General features: G+C 39.0%; 1 protein-coding gene across 1 annotated transcript; it reads left to right on the top strand.

Annotated features, from left to right (window-relative positions):
- The first annotated feature begins 14,068 nt into the window (after nt 1-14,068).
- On the top strand, nt 14,069-15,821 carry UTP3 (UTP3 small subunit processome component). Its single transcript, XM_004419146.3, has one exon. It carries the CDS (start codon nt 14,334-14,336, stop codon nt 15,756-15,758), a length of 1,425 nt encoding a protein of 474 aa, XP_004419203.2. The 5' UTR covers nt 14,069-14,333; the 3' UTR covers nt 15,759-15,821.
- Nucleotides 15,822-16,415: the final 594 nt, after the last annotated feature.

A 16,415-nucleotide genomic window follows, 5' to 3' on the forward strand; every position in this document is an offset into this window, starting at 1 on the left:
CTGGAGGAAAGATCTTCTACCAAGAGAAGCTAACAGCAAAAATGATCTCCAAGAAAAGTGAGGCAAGATAAAATATTCAAAAGTGGAAAATTCTTTATGTGTACATATATACAATATAACGAAGATATAATTGTTACCAGTTTAATTTTAAACATCCTAAAAGTCCCAAAACATCCTATAGTCACTCAAAGTTCACAAATCTGTTGTACACAAAGTTACTCACAAAGATTAAAGAGGGAGTTTTTCTATGACAAAAGTCAGCTAAAGTCCTTGATCTGAATGGCAATCTATTCCTCCCTAAAAAGGTCCTGGCTGGGTTGCTCTGGACTTCCCAAAACTCCTGTAGAGCGCTCTCTCTCCAATTCCACAAGAGCAGACGTAACTCACCAAGAATCATTATCAACAACAGTTGAAAGGTATGGTTAATAATGTTAAGGAGAATACAAGCAATTACAACTGTATTTATAATGGTTTATTTCTTAAACCGAGTAGTAGTATATGGGTGTTTGCTATACTATACTTTACAACTTATATATTCATAATAAATTAAAAACAATTAAAGTCATCAAAAAAAAGGCCAATTATCACTCCAAACAATGCATGCCTATCCCTTCCCTTTCAGAATCTTAATCCTGGATCTGTTTTGTAGATAAAGAATTAAATAATGGCTCCACATTTTGTATAGTATCATAGGTTAAGCAAATGCTTAGTATTAAGTGCAGAATTAAGAACACTAAACTTTATTTCCAAAATAACTTTTAATTTTTTTTTTTTTGTAAGGAAGATCAGCCCTGAGCTAACATCCATGCCAATCCTCCTCTTTTTGCCGAGGAAGACTGGCCCTGAGCTAACATCTGTGCCCATCTTCCCCCACTTTATGTGGGACGCCGCCACAGTATGGCCTGACAAGCGGTGCGTCAGTGTGCACCTGGGATCCGAACCCGGGCCGCCAGCAGCAGAGTGCGCGCATTTAACCACTACACCATGGGGCTGGCCCCTCCAAAATAACTTCTAATTTTTAAAAGACTATATAAATGCATTTTACACAATCATACTTTTGTGCAAATTACTTTGTGTTCCTTTCTGTTACTTGTATATTTTATATACCAATTTCCAAAAATTGGTATAGAACACATTTTAACCTTTGAAATAGTTATGTAATATTCCATCATGTTGATATACCATAGTTTGCCATAAAGTCTCTACTACCCCAACTGGGGTTACCCCATTTACTATTATATCAAAAACTATATTTCAACAAATTTATGTTGCAGACCTAATGTGTCTGACATGTTGTGCCCTTGATGACCATGACCAAACAGGCCCTGCCTTCTCAGAGATTATACTCTAATGGAGAAGACAGATAAGAAAAATAAATAAAATAATCACAGTTTGTGATAAATGCCATGAAAGAAATAAGCAAAGTAGTGTGACAGGGAGCATCTGGGGTATGGTTGAGGTAGTCTACTTTAGAAGACATACCTGGGAAAGGCCTCTCTGAGGAGGTAACATCTAGGCTGAAACAAGAGCAAATGAGAAGGAGCCTGCACTGGCGCCATTACAAGTTACCACAAATCGAGTGGTTTAAACCAACACAGAGGTATTATCTCACAGTTCTATAACTTGGAAGTCTGGGTAGGCTAAGCTAATTCCTCTGCTCCAGTTGCACAACGTGGAAACCAAGGTGTCAGCCAGCCTCGCTCATATCTTGAGGCTCTGGCAGAGAATCTACTTCCAAGGTCATTCAGTTTGCTGGCAGAATTCAGTCCCTTGCACTTTTAGGGCTGAGGTCCCCAGTGCCTTGTCTGCTGTCAGCTGGAGGTTGTTCTCAGCTTCTACGTGCTAACAGCATTCTCTGGCTAGTGGCCCCTTTGATCTTCAAACCTAACGGTGGGTCAAGTCCTTCTCATGCTTCAAATCTCCCTAATCTCTGCTTTTGCCTCATTTTTCCCGCTTCCAGCTAGAGAAAGTTCTCTGCTTTTAAGGGTTCATGTGATTACTTTGGCCTATCCAGATACTCGAGGTTAATCTCTCCATTTTAAGACCCAAACCCTAATCACCAAAGTCTCTGCTGCTACATAATGTTAACATATTCACAGGTTTTAGGAATTGGGGCACGCACATTTTGCGGGGCACAATATTCTGCTTACCACAGAGTCAGACAAAATGTGTTCCAAGAAGAAACCCAACAGCAAGGAAAAGGCCCAAGATGGAAAAGAGATTGGTCTGCACAGGACTGCAGCAGAGGGAAGGGGAGAACCACAGTAGATGACACCGTGCACTTCTTTATAAGAGTAACTTTTTTTCCCATTTGAATTGCACAAGATTCATATCTCTTTTGAATTTCAGAATCAATTTTAGTTATTCTAAAGGTAAACGTGGAGCATAGGCCTCCTAATTTCCAGTCCATTTTACCTCCTACAATACCAAAAGCCATTAATATTATTTTTTTCACATCTATATGGAGAAAGTTCTTCTAATTGTTATTTTTTAACCCTAAACATTTTGGTTCTTGCATGTAGAATTTCTTCAAATATCGATTTTGTATCCAATCACAGTATATGTAAAATTATATTTAGATATCAAAAGCAAAAGCTAAATTTAAAAAGAACTCAAAACATGAGGAAGAAATTGCATCCCAAATTCTTCTTAAAAATTAAAAAATTAAGACACACAGAAACCTGAATTCTTTTTTTTCCCAACAGCTTTCCACGTAGACTTTTAGGGTAGCGTCTTGTGGTTAAATGTTTATGAGGAGAACTGCACCTGTGTTGCGGTCTGTTTTTAAATAAACTTGCACCTGCAAGGGCTTTTCATAGAACTGCTATTGGGATAGCGCGCGTCAGTCATTTGACCATCGTGCGGAGCTCTTTCCCCTCACCACACCACCTTCTGTGCAGGTCCTAATTCACAAACAGCCTATTTCCAAAAATTCATTTGAAAAACAACTGTTTAGATTTCACGATAATTTCTCTAGAGACACCATAGTAATCAAGGATCCCAGGAAACCCCTCAAACAACAATATGCTCCTTTCAATTCATTAACTCCGATAGTCTGCTCCTTCACTGCTTTAAGAAAATTCGAATCTATTTTCAGGGGGAGGCTTCTGCTCCGGTCAAATATGTCTGCTTTCCTTTTCCTGTATATGGTTTGCTAATTCCTGTTTCAGAATCTTTTTTACTGTGTCATTTTCCTCATCATAAATTTTTTTCCTTCCCGCCAATCCTTGTCAAAAATCCTAAAATCTTTAAAACCAATTCTAGTAAGTCTTCCCTGCTTAATGTCATCCCATTCTATTCACTCCAATACTCTGTGTCTTCATTGCTAATAAATTCATCTTATATCTCTGTATATCATTTTACATGAATTGGCATATTACTTTACATTTTTATCACTTTTCTTCATAGGTGTATAATTTATCTCTGATACTAAATTAATGCTTTCTGGATGCAGGGGGGTGGTTCATAAACAGCAGCATCAATTGGCACCCAAAAAAAGATATGAGAAAACACCAAAGGGGAACTATAAATAGTTAGGAAAATGGATGAGAAAACAAAATTTTTCTCACTCTAACTCTTCTATTTAGAGTTTTTACATCATATGTAAGTGCCATACTAACTCTGTTTTCCCTAATAACAAGGAGAAAGAATAAATCCATAGTTGAGAATATCCAATTACTTTTAAAATATTTTATGCATTCTTTCAAGACAATCATAGTAATTCTTCTGTATCTCTTTTCAGGGTTTCAAATAAGTTATTTTGACTCAAAAGATGTGCAATAATCGCTTATTTCCCAACTAACTTTGCAACATTATAGTTATAAATGTATCTTAGAGTCTAATAATTTACAATACATAAAACAACACACTGTAAAGATATGTCTTGAGAGACATCTACTCCATCTACCATCTTCCTACTGAACGAAAAGCAAAGGCTCTGGAGTCAGATTGCCTGAGTTCAAATGGGATTTTGGTAAATTATTGAACCTTTCTTTTCCTTAGTTTCATCTATAAAATGAGCATGACTATAGTACATACTTCTTAAGACTGATGAGAATTGATAAATGTAAAGCACCTAGAACATGGCTGCAACATATAAACACTCAATAATTTTATCATGTTACGATCATTCTTTTAAACATTGAGAAAGATAGCATCTTCTTTCATACTGACATAAATACTAGCTAAGCTATTACGGTAGGCAGAATAGTAGCCCATCAAAGATGGCCATGTCCTAATTCTCAGAACCTGTGAAGATGTTACATTACACAGCAAGGAGGAATGTAGGTTGCAGATGGAATTAAGGTTGCTAATCAGCTGACCTTCAGGTGGGGAGATAATCCTGGATCATCCAGTGGGTCCAATGTAATCACAGGGTCCTTAGAAGGAAGGAGGCAGGAGAGTCAGTGTAAGAGTGAGAGAGAGGTTTGAAGATCCTGCACTGCTGGCTTTGAAGTTAAAGGAAAAGACCATGAGTCAGGGAATGCAGGCAGCACTTGGAAGCTAGAAAAGTCAAGGAAATGGATTCTCCTCTAGAGCCTCCAGGAGCACAGCCCTGCTGACACTTTGATTTTAGCCCAATGTCAGACTTCTACCAAACTGTAAGGATTAATAAGTTTGTATTGTTATAAGCCAATAAGCTTGTGGTAATTTATTACAGCATCCATAGGAAATTAACGCAGTTAATTTTTTGACTCATAATTTTCTTGTACAAGTGAGGCAACCACGTGTTTTTATTTAAAAGAATTTCTCGGGGCCAGCTCGTGGCTTAGCGGTTAAGTGTGCGCGCTCCGCTACTGGTGGCCCAGGTTCAGACCCCGGGTGCACACCGACGCACCGCTTCTCCGGCCAAGCTGAGGCCGTGTCCCACATACAGCAACTAGAAGGATGTACAACTATGACATACAACTATCCACTGGGGCTTTGGGGAAAAAAAGGAGGAGGATTGGCAATAGATGTTAGCTCAGAGCCAGTCTTCCTCAGCAATAAGAGGAGGATTAGCATGGATGTTAGCTCAGGGCTGATCTTCCTCACAAAAAAAAAAAAAAAAAGAACTTCTCTTTAAGACACTGCAATAAAGTTGCCATTATGTATATATGGTTTATAAGGCTAATGCTGCTTACCTGGCCCTTAATTCAAATGGTCATTCATTCATTTATTCTTTCTTTCAACAAATATCTACTGGCATCTACTTGATGTGGCTGGGGTACAAGTGAACAAGATAGGTGTGACCTTTGATCAGACAGGTTTACAGTCTATAAGGTAATGATAACATATAGTTACATGATGACAAAGTACAATGTGCCACAGGAGCACAGATGTGTGTGTGGGTGGGGGGTGGCGGATAGGCAGGGTCAAGGAAAGCTTCCCAGGGGAAGGAATGTCTATGCTGACATTGAAAGAAGAGTAGAAGTCAGGCAAAAAAAGGGACAAATATGGTCTAGGAGAGAATGTAATATCAACAATTTGGAGTTGAGAGAAAACATGACTATTTGAGGAAGTGCAAGTTCAACACTGCAATATAAGTCCAGAGACCATATATTTTATGTTTCAACACAACTACCCTTAAGCACCTAGTACAGTGTTGTGTGCTGTGCAAAATTAAAATATTTTACATGGATGTAAATTCGGCATTGTTATACGATGCGGTTGTAGGTTATTGATTTTGTATAGATAACTATTATACTTGATTATTAAACATCTTCATTCAGTCCAGTTCCTTAGCAACACGAAACAAGTTTTCAAATATAATATCAGAATATTACCAGTGATTTACATTTATATTAAAGAAAACACTTAAGTAATGTGTTCATTGTTGTTTTAAATATGGTAAATCAGAACATTAATGGTAGTAGTTAGTAATCACAGTGTGAAGTAATGCTCTGATATGCCAATCAGGGTAGACAAAAATAAGTTGAAAGAAAATAAATAGTAAATAGACAGTTTACCAAAATCACAGAAGAAAAAAAAGAATAAATCTGCCCAAAATTAGTCAATGAAGGAACAATAGACCAATCTCTGAATGATATCCTCTCATTATACTTTATGATTATTTGCTCATACTCTGAACATACCTACTGCATTCATGCTTTCTCAAGCCCTAAAACAAAACTGGAGAGATGCAACACGGCTGACGCCTCCTGATCCTCCTATTTTCCTACCCTTATATTGGTTGAAATTGATACCATATCTCTGAGTAATCATAGTCCATCAATCTGATGCTCCAAGTATTTTCCAATACACTCTGAAGCAGAAATGCATGTCTCTGGGCCCTACAAGTTTTTCATTAGTGATAAAACATAGACTATGAAACAGTATAATACAATGGTTCAGAAAACCAACTTCACAGTAAGACAGACTTGGGTTTAACCACCAGTTATATAACCTTGGGCAAATTACTTCACATTTCTGAGCCTCATCTGTGAAAGGAGGATAACAACAGCACCTGTCTCATAGACATACTGTGAGAATTAAATAAGATAATGTACTTAAAATACCTAGCACAGTGCTGATACATAATTAGTATCTCTCAATATATTCAATGTTATTGACAATAGCAAGTAGAGAAAGCCTAGACATGATAAAAATGTAAGTCGAGCACACATGGAGCACACATATAGCTCATTTATCAATCCAAACCTTTTAAATTTGACTCTTGATGACAGATAGTCCTATAACTGTAGTGGCAGGCAGGCAGTATGTCCTTTCTGGTCTACCAGTTCATGTGTGCTAGCTGCTTAAGTAAAAACAATCCAAAATCTTATTTTGTTTGTTTTTAGTTAAATATCAAATACAGTCCCATGTTCTGACTGAATGTGGAAGACCCCCAAATCTCTTTCTCTAGTTCAAATTTTTCTGCCAAGCTTCAGACCCACATATCCTACTGTCTAGAAGACATAAGGCACTTGAACCTCTTCAAAGACACCTGAAATGCAGCATGTTCAAAACTTATTTTCCCCTGTTTCCTGCACCCTGCTAACCTCTTTCCTCCTGAGTTTTCTCTCTTAGTGGAGGTACCATCCTCCACTCAGTTGACCAAAAACACCCGAGAATCACTGTAACTCCTCACCCCTCATACTTAATCAGACACTAAGTCCTCTAATACCATCTTCTAAATAGCTCTTAATCTGTCTACTTTTTATATCCTTATTCCCAGGGCCCTAGTATAAACACTAAAATTCATCACCTAGATGACTGTTACAGCCTCACACTAGTTTCCTATGTGTAATCTTATCTCTTTCCATCAATTCTCTAATCTTGCCCTGTTTAAAATTCTCCAATGGTTCCCCTTTGCTCTTAGCATAAAATCTAAGTTATCTCTTAACACCAAAAATAGATATAGATCAATCTCGCATTTGCAGACAGCTTATTAAATTCTTAGGTTGTTTTTATTAACTTCTAATACCTTGTTGAAATTTAACGGAGCTTAATTTAACTCTCATTATTTGATTAGCTATTTATCATTGCTTACTATGTATAAGTGACTGTATTAGATATTATAAGGGCTACAGAGATGCATAGTAATATATCTGGCCGAAAAGACAAGTATATAAATAGTCAACACAATAGAGAAAATGTCTAAACATAGGAAGAGTTAATGTCTTAACACAGGAAGAGTTAAAGGGCTATTAGATGCCGACGGAAGGAAGCATATCAGAGAATACAGCCTGGAGAAGATACGATTTTAGCTGGTCCTTGAAGGCTATCTAAGAATTCAGATGTGGCCCAGCCTAAGCAAAGGCCAAGAGAAAGAAATCTCAAAAAAAGAAAAAAAACAATGAGTATTTTAGTTTGACTAGAATGTAGGATTCCTCAACGAAAGTTGTAGGAAAGCAGCTGGAAAAATAAGTTGGGGCAAGATAAAGGCAGGCCCCAAATATAGGCCAAGATCTAAGGATTTTATGCTACAGAGAATGAGGGATGAGTGAAGAAAAAAATTGTACATGAACTGTGTTTCAAAAGACCTTCACCATCAAAGCTATAATTATCATTGAATCAACAGTTAATATATAAATAATTGTATCTACATGGTTCCTCATGACAAGAAAAAATCAAAAGGAATTAAAATAATGTTCAGAAAATAATTACAGTATTTAGTTGGATTAGAGTTTGGAAGTGAAAGCAGTGTTACAATGTCATTAAATTCTTCATTTCGTAATTAAAGCTACCAAACCAAGTCATTTTTAATTAAAAGCCATATTTCAGTAGAAGTTCTATATTTTACTTCTAAACCACTTTTAGGATTTCTGTGTCTTTAAATAGACACAGACCTTAGTTGCAAAAAGAATCTGTAACCTACTGGTTTCAGAGTAAGTGGTTTCCGACAGTAATGAAAGCAGATGGCAACTCTACTTCATCTCTTCCATTTTCCTTCTTACATCTAAAAATAATCCTTTCTTTTCTTGCACCTAAAAATAGTTCAAGGAGTTTCTGTGATTATATTAAATTATCTAAATAAGTTGATAGCTACTAACACCAAGAATATATTTTCCCATTATTACTCTCACATCAAATTGTTTTCACTATGACTACTTCTCTGAGCGTAAAGGAAAAAAGCTGCTGCTTTGACAACTTCACTCGTCACAATCTAGTCTGTGACGCTGGGATGAAAAGTAAGCATGCATTTAACTATTGGCTTAAGTTCACAAAAGCCATTTATTAAATATTTCATCTTTTAAATGTTACTTTCAAATTAAAAAAAAGAAAAAAAACCTGTGCTGATGAATAGAGCAGCACAGAAGACATTGCAATTCATTGTTAAAGGCTACTATTTTGCTATGCTGACACTGAGTATAGAAACATATTTACTCAAGTACTGACCTAGATTCTAGGGAATTAAAAAATGACTACTTGGATCCAGACTTAATGGTGCTCCTAGACTTAATGAAGGGAAAGCAGTAAGTACAAATAGTGATACGTATGAAACATCATGGAAACACAAAAGAAGTTCTTCACCCTGTCTGAGGAGGCCAGGAAAGGCTTTTTTTTTTTTTTTTTTTTTTTTTTTAAAGATTTTATTTATTTTTATTTTTTCCCCCCAAAGCCCCTAGGAAAGGCTTTTAAGGCGACATTTAAAATTAGTCTTAAAGAATGAATGAGTTCTCTAGAAAGTAGAGAAGAAACAACATGTGCAAAGGAAAGGAGGCAAGAAAGAGCATAGCCTGCACAAGGTTCATGAGGAAGCTTGTAGATACAATTATTTATATGTTAACTACTGATTCAATGATAATTATAGCCTTGATGGTGAAGGTCTTTTGAAACAGTTCATGTAAAATTTCTTTAGTCAGCTCTCATTCTCTGTAGAATAAAGGCTTTAGCTCTTAGCCTAATATATTTTATACATATGTACCTATACATATGTATACATATGTGTATATATACCCATGTGTGTGTGTGTGTGTGTATATACAAGGCTACGCTACACATGGTGGCAGTGAGACTGTGGTAAGATGTAAAATTTAAGATGTGTGTGGGAGTCAGGTCATAAGGAACATGAACTTGATTCTATAGAACCTGGGAAGCTTTTAAAAGACTTTAAGTTAGGGATCTATATGGTCATTTTTTGCCTGCTTATTTGCTTTTCAATTGAACCTCAGATGCCAACACTTAATTATTCTCCTCAGTTCCTGGCACATTACCATTATTGGTTCATGGAAAGTTCTCTCCTATTCCTTCTCATCTCCAAGCTTCACCTCATTCTTTGCCCCTCCATAAGCAACTTTCTTTTGTATTTAATACACATTATTTCATTTGTATATGTTCTTACAAAAAGCCTATTGTTGTATTGTTGTGCATGCATTTCTAATTTATGTAAATGGTATTGTATTACATATCCCATTTTTTTACTTTTTTCCCTAAGCACATTGTTCTTAAGATTCATTCATGCTGCTATGTGGATATATAATCCACTGTTTTCAATTACTGCGTAGTTAAGATGACCATATAATTTATCATCTAAATCATTAGAGTAAAAGGGGGTGCTATTAATGATTACACTAAAAGAACAGGTTAAATAGGGCTGTACTAGGCAAACCAAGATGTATGGTCACTCTCTGCTCCTAAATTCATGCTGTTCATACATGACATTTTACTGATCTGCTTTTCCAGGGATGGCATCCAGGTTGTCTCCAACTTCCTGCTATTAATAATAGCTTTTCAAACAGCCTCATACAGGGCCCACTATGGACCTGTGTGAGAATTTTTCTGTTAGCCAAAAAGATGTCCGTAATGACTTGTAAATTTCTGACATAAGTAATTATAAGAACACTGAAAAGATGAGCAAAGAGACAGAGGACATTGCAAAGCAATGTTTGGAGAATAAAGAGTGGCAGAGCACTTAAGTTAGAATGGACGGTTTTAGTAGGGGGGTAATGAAAGGTGTGCCTGAAAAGGTTGCTTTGAGGCAAAACTGTGGGAGGTGATGTATGTTGTGAATTTTATCTTGATAGCAACTTCACTGAAAGTCACTGCCAGTTTTTGAATGAGGGTGTGAGATGATGGAAATGGTATTCTAGGAAGATGTATCTGATGATACTGAATGCTGGAAATGAGAGGACCTATTAAGGGAATATTTGAAAGCCAGTATAGTATAGTAGTTAGCTTTAGTAGAATGTGGATTCTGAAGCCAGACTATCTGGGTTCAAATCTAGTTCTACCATTTACAAGCCTTATGACCTCACTTAAGCTCCATGTGCCTCAGTTTCCTAAATTAGACATTATGATGTCTATTATGTCTAAATTAGAGGGTTGAATGTCAAGAGCTTATAACAGTACTTGGTACACAATAACTGCTCTCAGTGTTAACCATTATTATTATTGCTGCAATAGTCCAGGAAGAAATTGAGATGAGTTTATGCTAATCTAGTGGTAGAATAACTTCAACACCCAGAACTCATGCCCCAAAGAATGTATCCTAATATCACTTAGTGTGTCATTCACAAACCCCCATATTCCACAGTAAGAAAATCTCACAAAGGGCTTAGAATAAGGCAAAAAGAGTATTTTTTTTAAAAAAACCTGTTGGTCCTCATTATGTGTAGCTTGCTAACTCCCGAGCCAGGCATCACAACAATGTAATGAAGATTCAAGTTGATGACAAATTATACTCGCCACAAATATAATGGTTAAATGTCAAATGTTATTTAATATTTGTTCCTTTTCTCTGGGGACTCAGTGTTTTTCTTTTTAATTGGCATAGGTTTATAATACAATAAAGCCATTAATCTGTCTTTTTAGCAATACAAATTTTTAAGAAAAAAATTTCCTCACCTAATTCTAAGATTAGGCTATGGGAGCTGCTGGAATCGAAGAAATGACTTCTGAAATATTCTTTATCGAAAAGATATGTTAGAGTGCCGGCCCTGTGGCTTAGCGGTTAAGTGCGCGCGCTCTGCTGCTGGCGGCCCCGGTTCGGATCCCGGGCGCCCACCGACACACTGCTTCTCTGGCCATGCTGAGGCCATGTCCCACATACAGCAACTAGAAGGATGTGCAGCTATGACATACAACTATCTAGTGGGGCTTTGGGGGAAAAAATAAACAAATAAAAATTAAAAAAAAAAAAGATATGTTAGAATGTTAGAACACAACACTCTCTGAATATGCACTGGATATTGCAACGCTATTCTAAATAGTTCAGAAATGTAATGTTTAGTATAAACTACTATTATAGCCGTGTGATCATTCCCATTAAAAACATCCAAAATATTTTTCTAAATTCTCTACAAAAATATGTGCATTTTGGTCCTTAAGTATAAGTTCTAAAATAATTTGCAATAAAAATGAAAAGAAAAATTGGGATTTATGTGCCTAAATAAAACAATGTTTAGATATGATGAAAATTTAATACATTTAAAGCAATGGTATAATTACAGTCCCAGCTTAGATGCAACATTCTTTAAGCAGTATTTTCAGAATAACAATCCAGAAGCGATCTCTCACCCCTCTGATCTCTCACAGCACTGGGTTTACATCACACACTGGCCAGTATTTTAGTAATCTGTATGCATATGTTCTTTTCTACCCAATTACAAGCTCCTTAAGGGAAGAGACTGTGGCTAGTTCACCTTTGGATCTGCAACAGTTAATAAGCAATTAATATCTGCAGAATGACAAAAATCTATTAAAATCTACATTAAAAAAAATGAATTCTGTTCTTAACATCAGGAAAGATTTTTATCCACACCTTTTTTATTCATTAAATTGTATTTCCTAAAATCTTCTAAAGGTTTTTAAATGCTTAAGATAACTTTTAGCACTCTGAAAATATTTAGTTCAAAATATCACTTTTCTAAAAATTTGTATTATTTTTCTTAATCTAACGACTCTATACTTTCCGCAAAGAAATTGTAACTCACAATTAAAATTTTAGCAACATATTAAAAGTTCAGCTTCCAACTACTTACATTTGAAGATGTCATAATACCTATCATATGTAATGTAATATGAAAACTTAAACCTTGAATTACTCTAAGACTGTAGGACAGTCCTTTCACACTTATAGCCCTAGTAATACTTCTAAAGACAAGTTTGACTAGTTCTTCCCTTATTACCACCCTCTTCCTCAAATACTTTAATCCCTGCCCTGGTTTCTTTCATCCACCCAGCATAACCTACTCTCTGGAAAAGGTCTGAAACTCATTCACACAGAAGCAGCAAAGGATTGATAAAGCTGAATGTGAAAGCCTGGTGCGGGAGCCCTGTCCCTGGTTTCTATGCCAGATTTGCTAATGTCATCTCCCGAGTCCCATTTCCACATGTATAAAGTGAAAGTAGTTGGAATTAACGATTCCTAAAATCCATTCCAGCTTAGGTTATCTCCTTTAGGGATGTCTGCAGTCTTATGTATCATTCATTCACGCCGTTTATGCAGCACTTGAGATAAACAAGTAAAACTGTTAAGTTCAATACTTATTCATTAAACAAATATTGATTGAACACTTATTCTGTGCCAGTTACTGTACTGGGTGCGTGCAATACCAGTCTTTGTCCAGATCTACTAGGTGATACAGAACTGAGAAAAAGACAGCTAAGGGAGTTAAAGAGATCAAAGAGGTGATGCTGAGGCTGTCTCTTCAACACAGTAGAAATTTCCCAAGTTGGGGCAGGAGTACTAAACCCTTTTTAACTAAGGGGGATGGCGTGTACAAAGAGAGCGATGTAAAAGGCATGTTGGGTGTTTTCAGCAGCTGAAGGCTGGGTAACACAGGACAAGTGTTCACAGTACGTCTCCCAATTATAATCTGGCACGTTTGGGTGATTACTTGATTAACGCCTGTCCCTCCCTAAACCACAAGTTACACGAGTTGCGGGTACCGCGCCTGCTTCTGCCCACCATTGTTCTCCCAGAGCCTAACACGCTGCCTCGTGCTTATTAAATGTAAAATAATTAATAAAGGGCCTCTGAGAGTTAAAATGTGTCATTTCCACAATACCTTGAAGAATGAGCCTTTTCCACTAAAACCAAGAGAAATCGCGGTGCCTTCTGCAGCCAACTTGAGTTCCTCGGAAAGAGTCAAACCCGGGAGCGGGGCTCTACCTTCCCACCGTCGCCCCTCGGGGACACAAACACCCGTGGAGTCACCGAGCCCCGAGGTCAGGGAGCCGGAGACGAGCGGACACCGCCCCGAGGCCCGCCCTGCCCTCCCGCTCGGACGCCGACGCCAGGATTCCCGAGGCCAGCGACACCGCCGCCCTCTCAGGCTGTGGTGCTCAGAAATGTATTATTTGGACGCTGCGGAGAGAAAAGCAATCTGTTTCGACTTCCGAACTGATAGGCGAAGAAGATAAAAACAATGCCGTAACCAGGACAATCTACACACCCGGACTCGGATCCCGGTCGGAAGCGCCCAGGACATGCGCAGTACAGCTCACAGGACCGCCCCCGTGCCTCTCCTACGCGTAGAGGTAGAGCGCCCTCTACTGGCCCCCGCGACCTCGCCTCGCAGCCACGCCCCGGCTCGCGAGAGTAAGAACAGACGTCTCTTTACAGGCCACTGCGGAACGGAACTGCCTATACCTATTGTTTCTACACGGAGAGGTTTTTCATTCACCGGAACCGATTGGCGTTAAAGGGCAAAGCGCAAAGAGAGGCGCTCTTAACGTGACTAGGCCTACGGGACCGAGCGGAAGTCCTGGGTCGCACGCCACACGGAGAGCATCTTGGGGGCCGGAAGGAGGTGGAAACTCGTGCGGCGGAGCGGAGCACCCGCGAACTCGCGTGGTGGGAAAGCGCGCGGCTGTCTAAAGAGGCTGTGGTGGAGCGCGTGGCTCTTGCGCGGAGGTCAGGGGCGGCCGGAAGCCGGACGTCGGTGTAGAACCTGAGGCCGCGCGTGATGGTGGGGAGGTCCCGGCGGCGCGGAGCGGCCAAGTGGGCAGCCGTGCGAGCCAAGGCAGGCCGTGGCCCAGCGGACGACAATGAGGACGATTTAGAATTGCCACCCTCTCCCGGGGACTCCAGCTACTACCAGGATAAGGTAGATGATTTCCATGAGGCCCGATCTCGGGCCGTCTTGGCTAAGGGCTGGAGCGAAGTGGAGAGTGGGGACGAGGAGGAGGACGGCGAGGAGGAGGAGGAGGTGCTAGCCCTAGATATTGCCGAGGAGGACGACGAAGATGGAGAGAGTGCGGGGGATGAGGAGGATGACGATGGTGGCAGCTCCGTGCAGAGTGAGGCCGAGGACTCTCTGGATCCCAGTCTGTCGTGGGGTCAGAGGAAAAAACTTTACTATGACACGGACTATGGTTCCAAGTCCCGAGGCCGGCAGAGTCAACAGGAAGTAGAAGAGGAGGAAAGAGAGGAGGAAGAGGAGGCCCAGCTCATTCAGCGGCGCCTCGCCCAGGCCCTGCAGGAGGACGATTTTGGCGTCACCTGGGTGGAGGCCTTTGCAAAACCGGCGCCTCAGGTAGATGCGGCTGAGACACGGGTTGTGAAGGATTTGGCGAAAGTTTCGGTGAAAGAGAAGCTGAAGATGCTGCGGAAGGAATCACCAGAGCTCTTGGAGCTGATAGAAGACCTGAAAGTCAAGTTGACAGAGGTGAAGGATGAGCTGGAGCCGTTGCTACAGTTGGTGGAGCAAGGGATCATTCCACCTGGAAAAGGAAGCCAGTACCTCAGGACCAAGTACAACCTCTATTTGAACTACTGCTCCAACATCAGTTTTTATTTGATCCTGAAAGCTAGGAGAGTCCCTGCACAAGGACATCCTGTCATAGAAAGGCTTGTTACCTACCGAAATTTGATCAACAAGCTGTCAGTTGTGGATCAGAAGCTGTCCTCCGAGATTCGTCATCTACTCACACTGAAGGATGACGCTGGAAAGAAAGAACTGAATCCAAAAGCAAAATCCACCAAGGCCAAACCAAAATCTGTTTCAGAGTCTGCTGCTGCTGGCTCTGCTGTTACAGAGCTTTCTGATGATTCTGATTCTGATGAAGAAGCTGCACTGAAATACTATAAAGAAATGGAAGACAGGCAGAAGTTGAAGAGAAAGAAAGAAGAAAGTAGTACTGAAGAACAGGCTCTTGAAGATCAAAATGCAAAGAGAGCCATTACCTATCAGATTGCTAAAAATAGGGGACTTACACCTAGGAGAAAGAAGATTGATCGCAATCCCAGAGTGAAACACCGGGAGAAGTTCAGAAGAGCCAAAATTCGCAGAAGAGGCCAGGTTCGTGAAGTTCGTAGAGAAGAGCAGCGTTATAGTGGTGAACTATCTGGCATTCGCGCAGGAGTTAAAAAGAGCATTAAGCTTAAATAGTTTTTGCTTAGCTTAAATTTTTTGACAATAATTTTAGATCAATAAATTTTTATTTTTAACTGGCGAAGTGATTGTATTAATATATATTACCTAACCTTAAATTTTAAAAATTCTTGTCAAAAGGGAAATTTGTTTGGGTTATTGATCTATTTGTCCTTTATGTTAAGGTCCTAGTAAGAACTGTGGGAGCAATATGAAGGTGCTTGGGAAAAGAGATGGTGTTGAAAAAAGTTCTCCGATATTCTGTCAAGTAGTAGCCTAGGAAAATTTCACAGCTAGTTGTGGAACAACAGTCAAACTTAGAACACTTTTATAATTTTTCACGTGAAGAGAATGTACCTTTGGCAATCATTTTATTTTTAAGACAGCCTTAAAATAGTTCTGACATTTCGTTTACCAAAGTATAATTCTTGAGCAGGATACTTGTTAACAAATAGGTTTAATGTTAACTCAAGGATTTTGTACATTCTATGTGGTAAAAGGTTGGGAATGAAGAGGACCATTGGTTAAAAGTAGAAAGAGATATGCCTTAATTACATTAATCGTGAATACTTTCTAATTCCTTAAGGTGGTAAATAAGGAAAAAATTCCACTTCCCCTTCTGTACTAGTGATTTGTAGCAGTTTCTGTTTGTATGCTCCATTTGCTGAAAATTTG

The sequence above is a fragment of the Ceratotherium simum genome, chromosome 8 (assembly GCF_057802395.1).
Source record: "Ceratotherium simum simum isolate JZ-2026a chromosome 8, ASM5780239v1, whole genome shotgun sequence".
Classification (NCBI taxonomy): domain Eukaryota; kingdom Metazoa; phylum Chordata; class Mammalia; order Perissodactyla; family Rhinocerotidae; genus Ceratotherium; species Ceratotherium simum.

Excerpts from the sequence above, each read along its gene's own strand:
- UTP3 (XM_004419146.3), top strand. The coding sequence starts at position 14,334 with ATGGTGGGGAGGTCCCGGCGGCGCGGAGCGGCCAAGTGGGCAGCCGTG.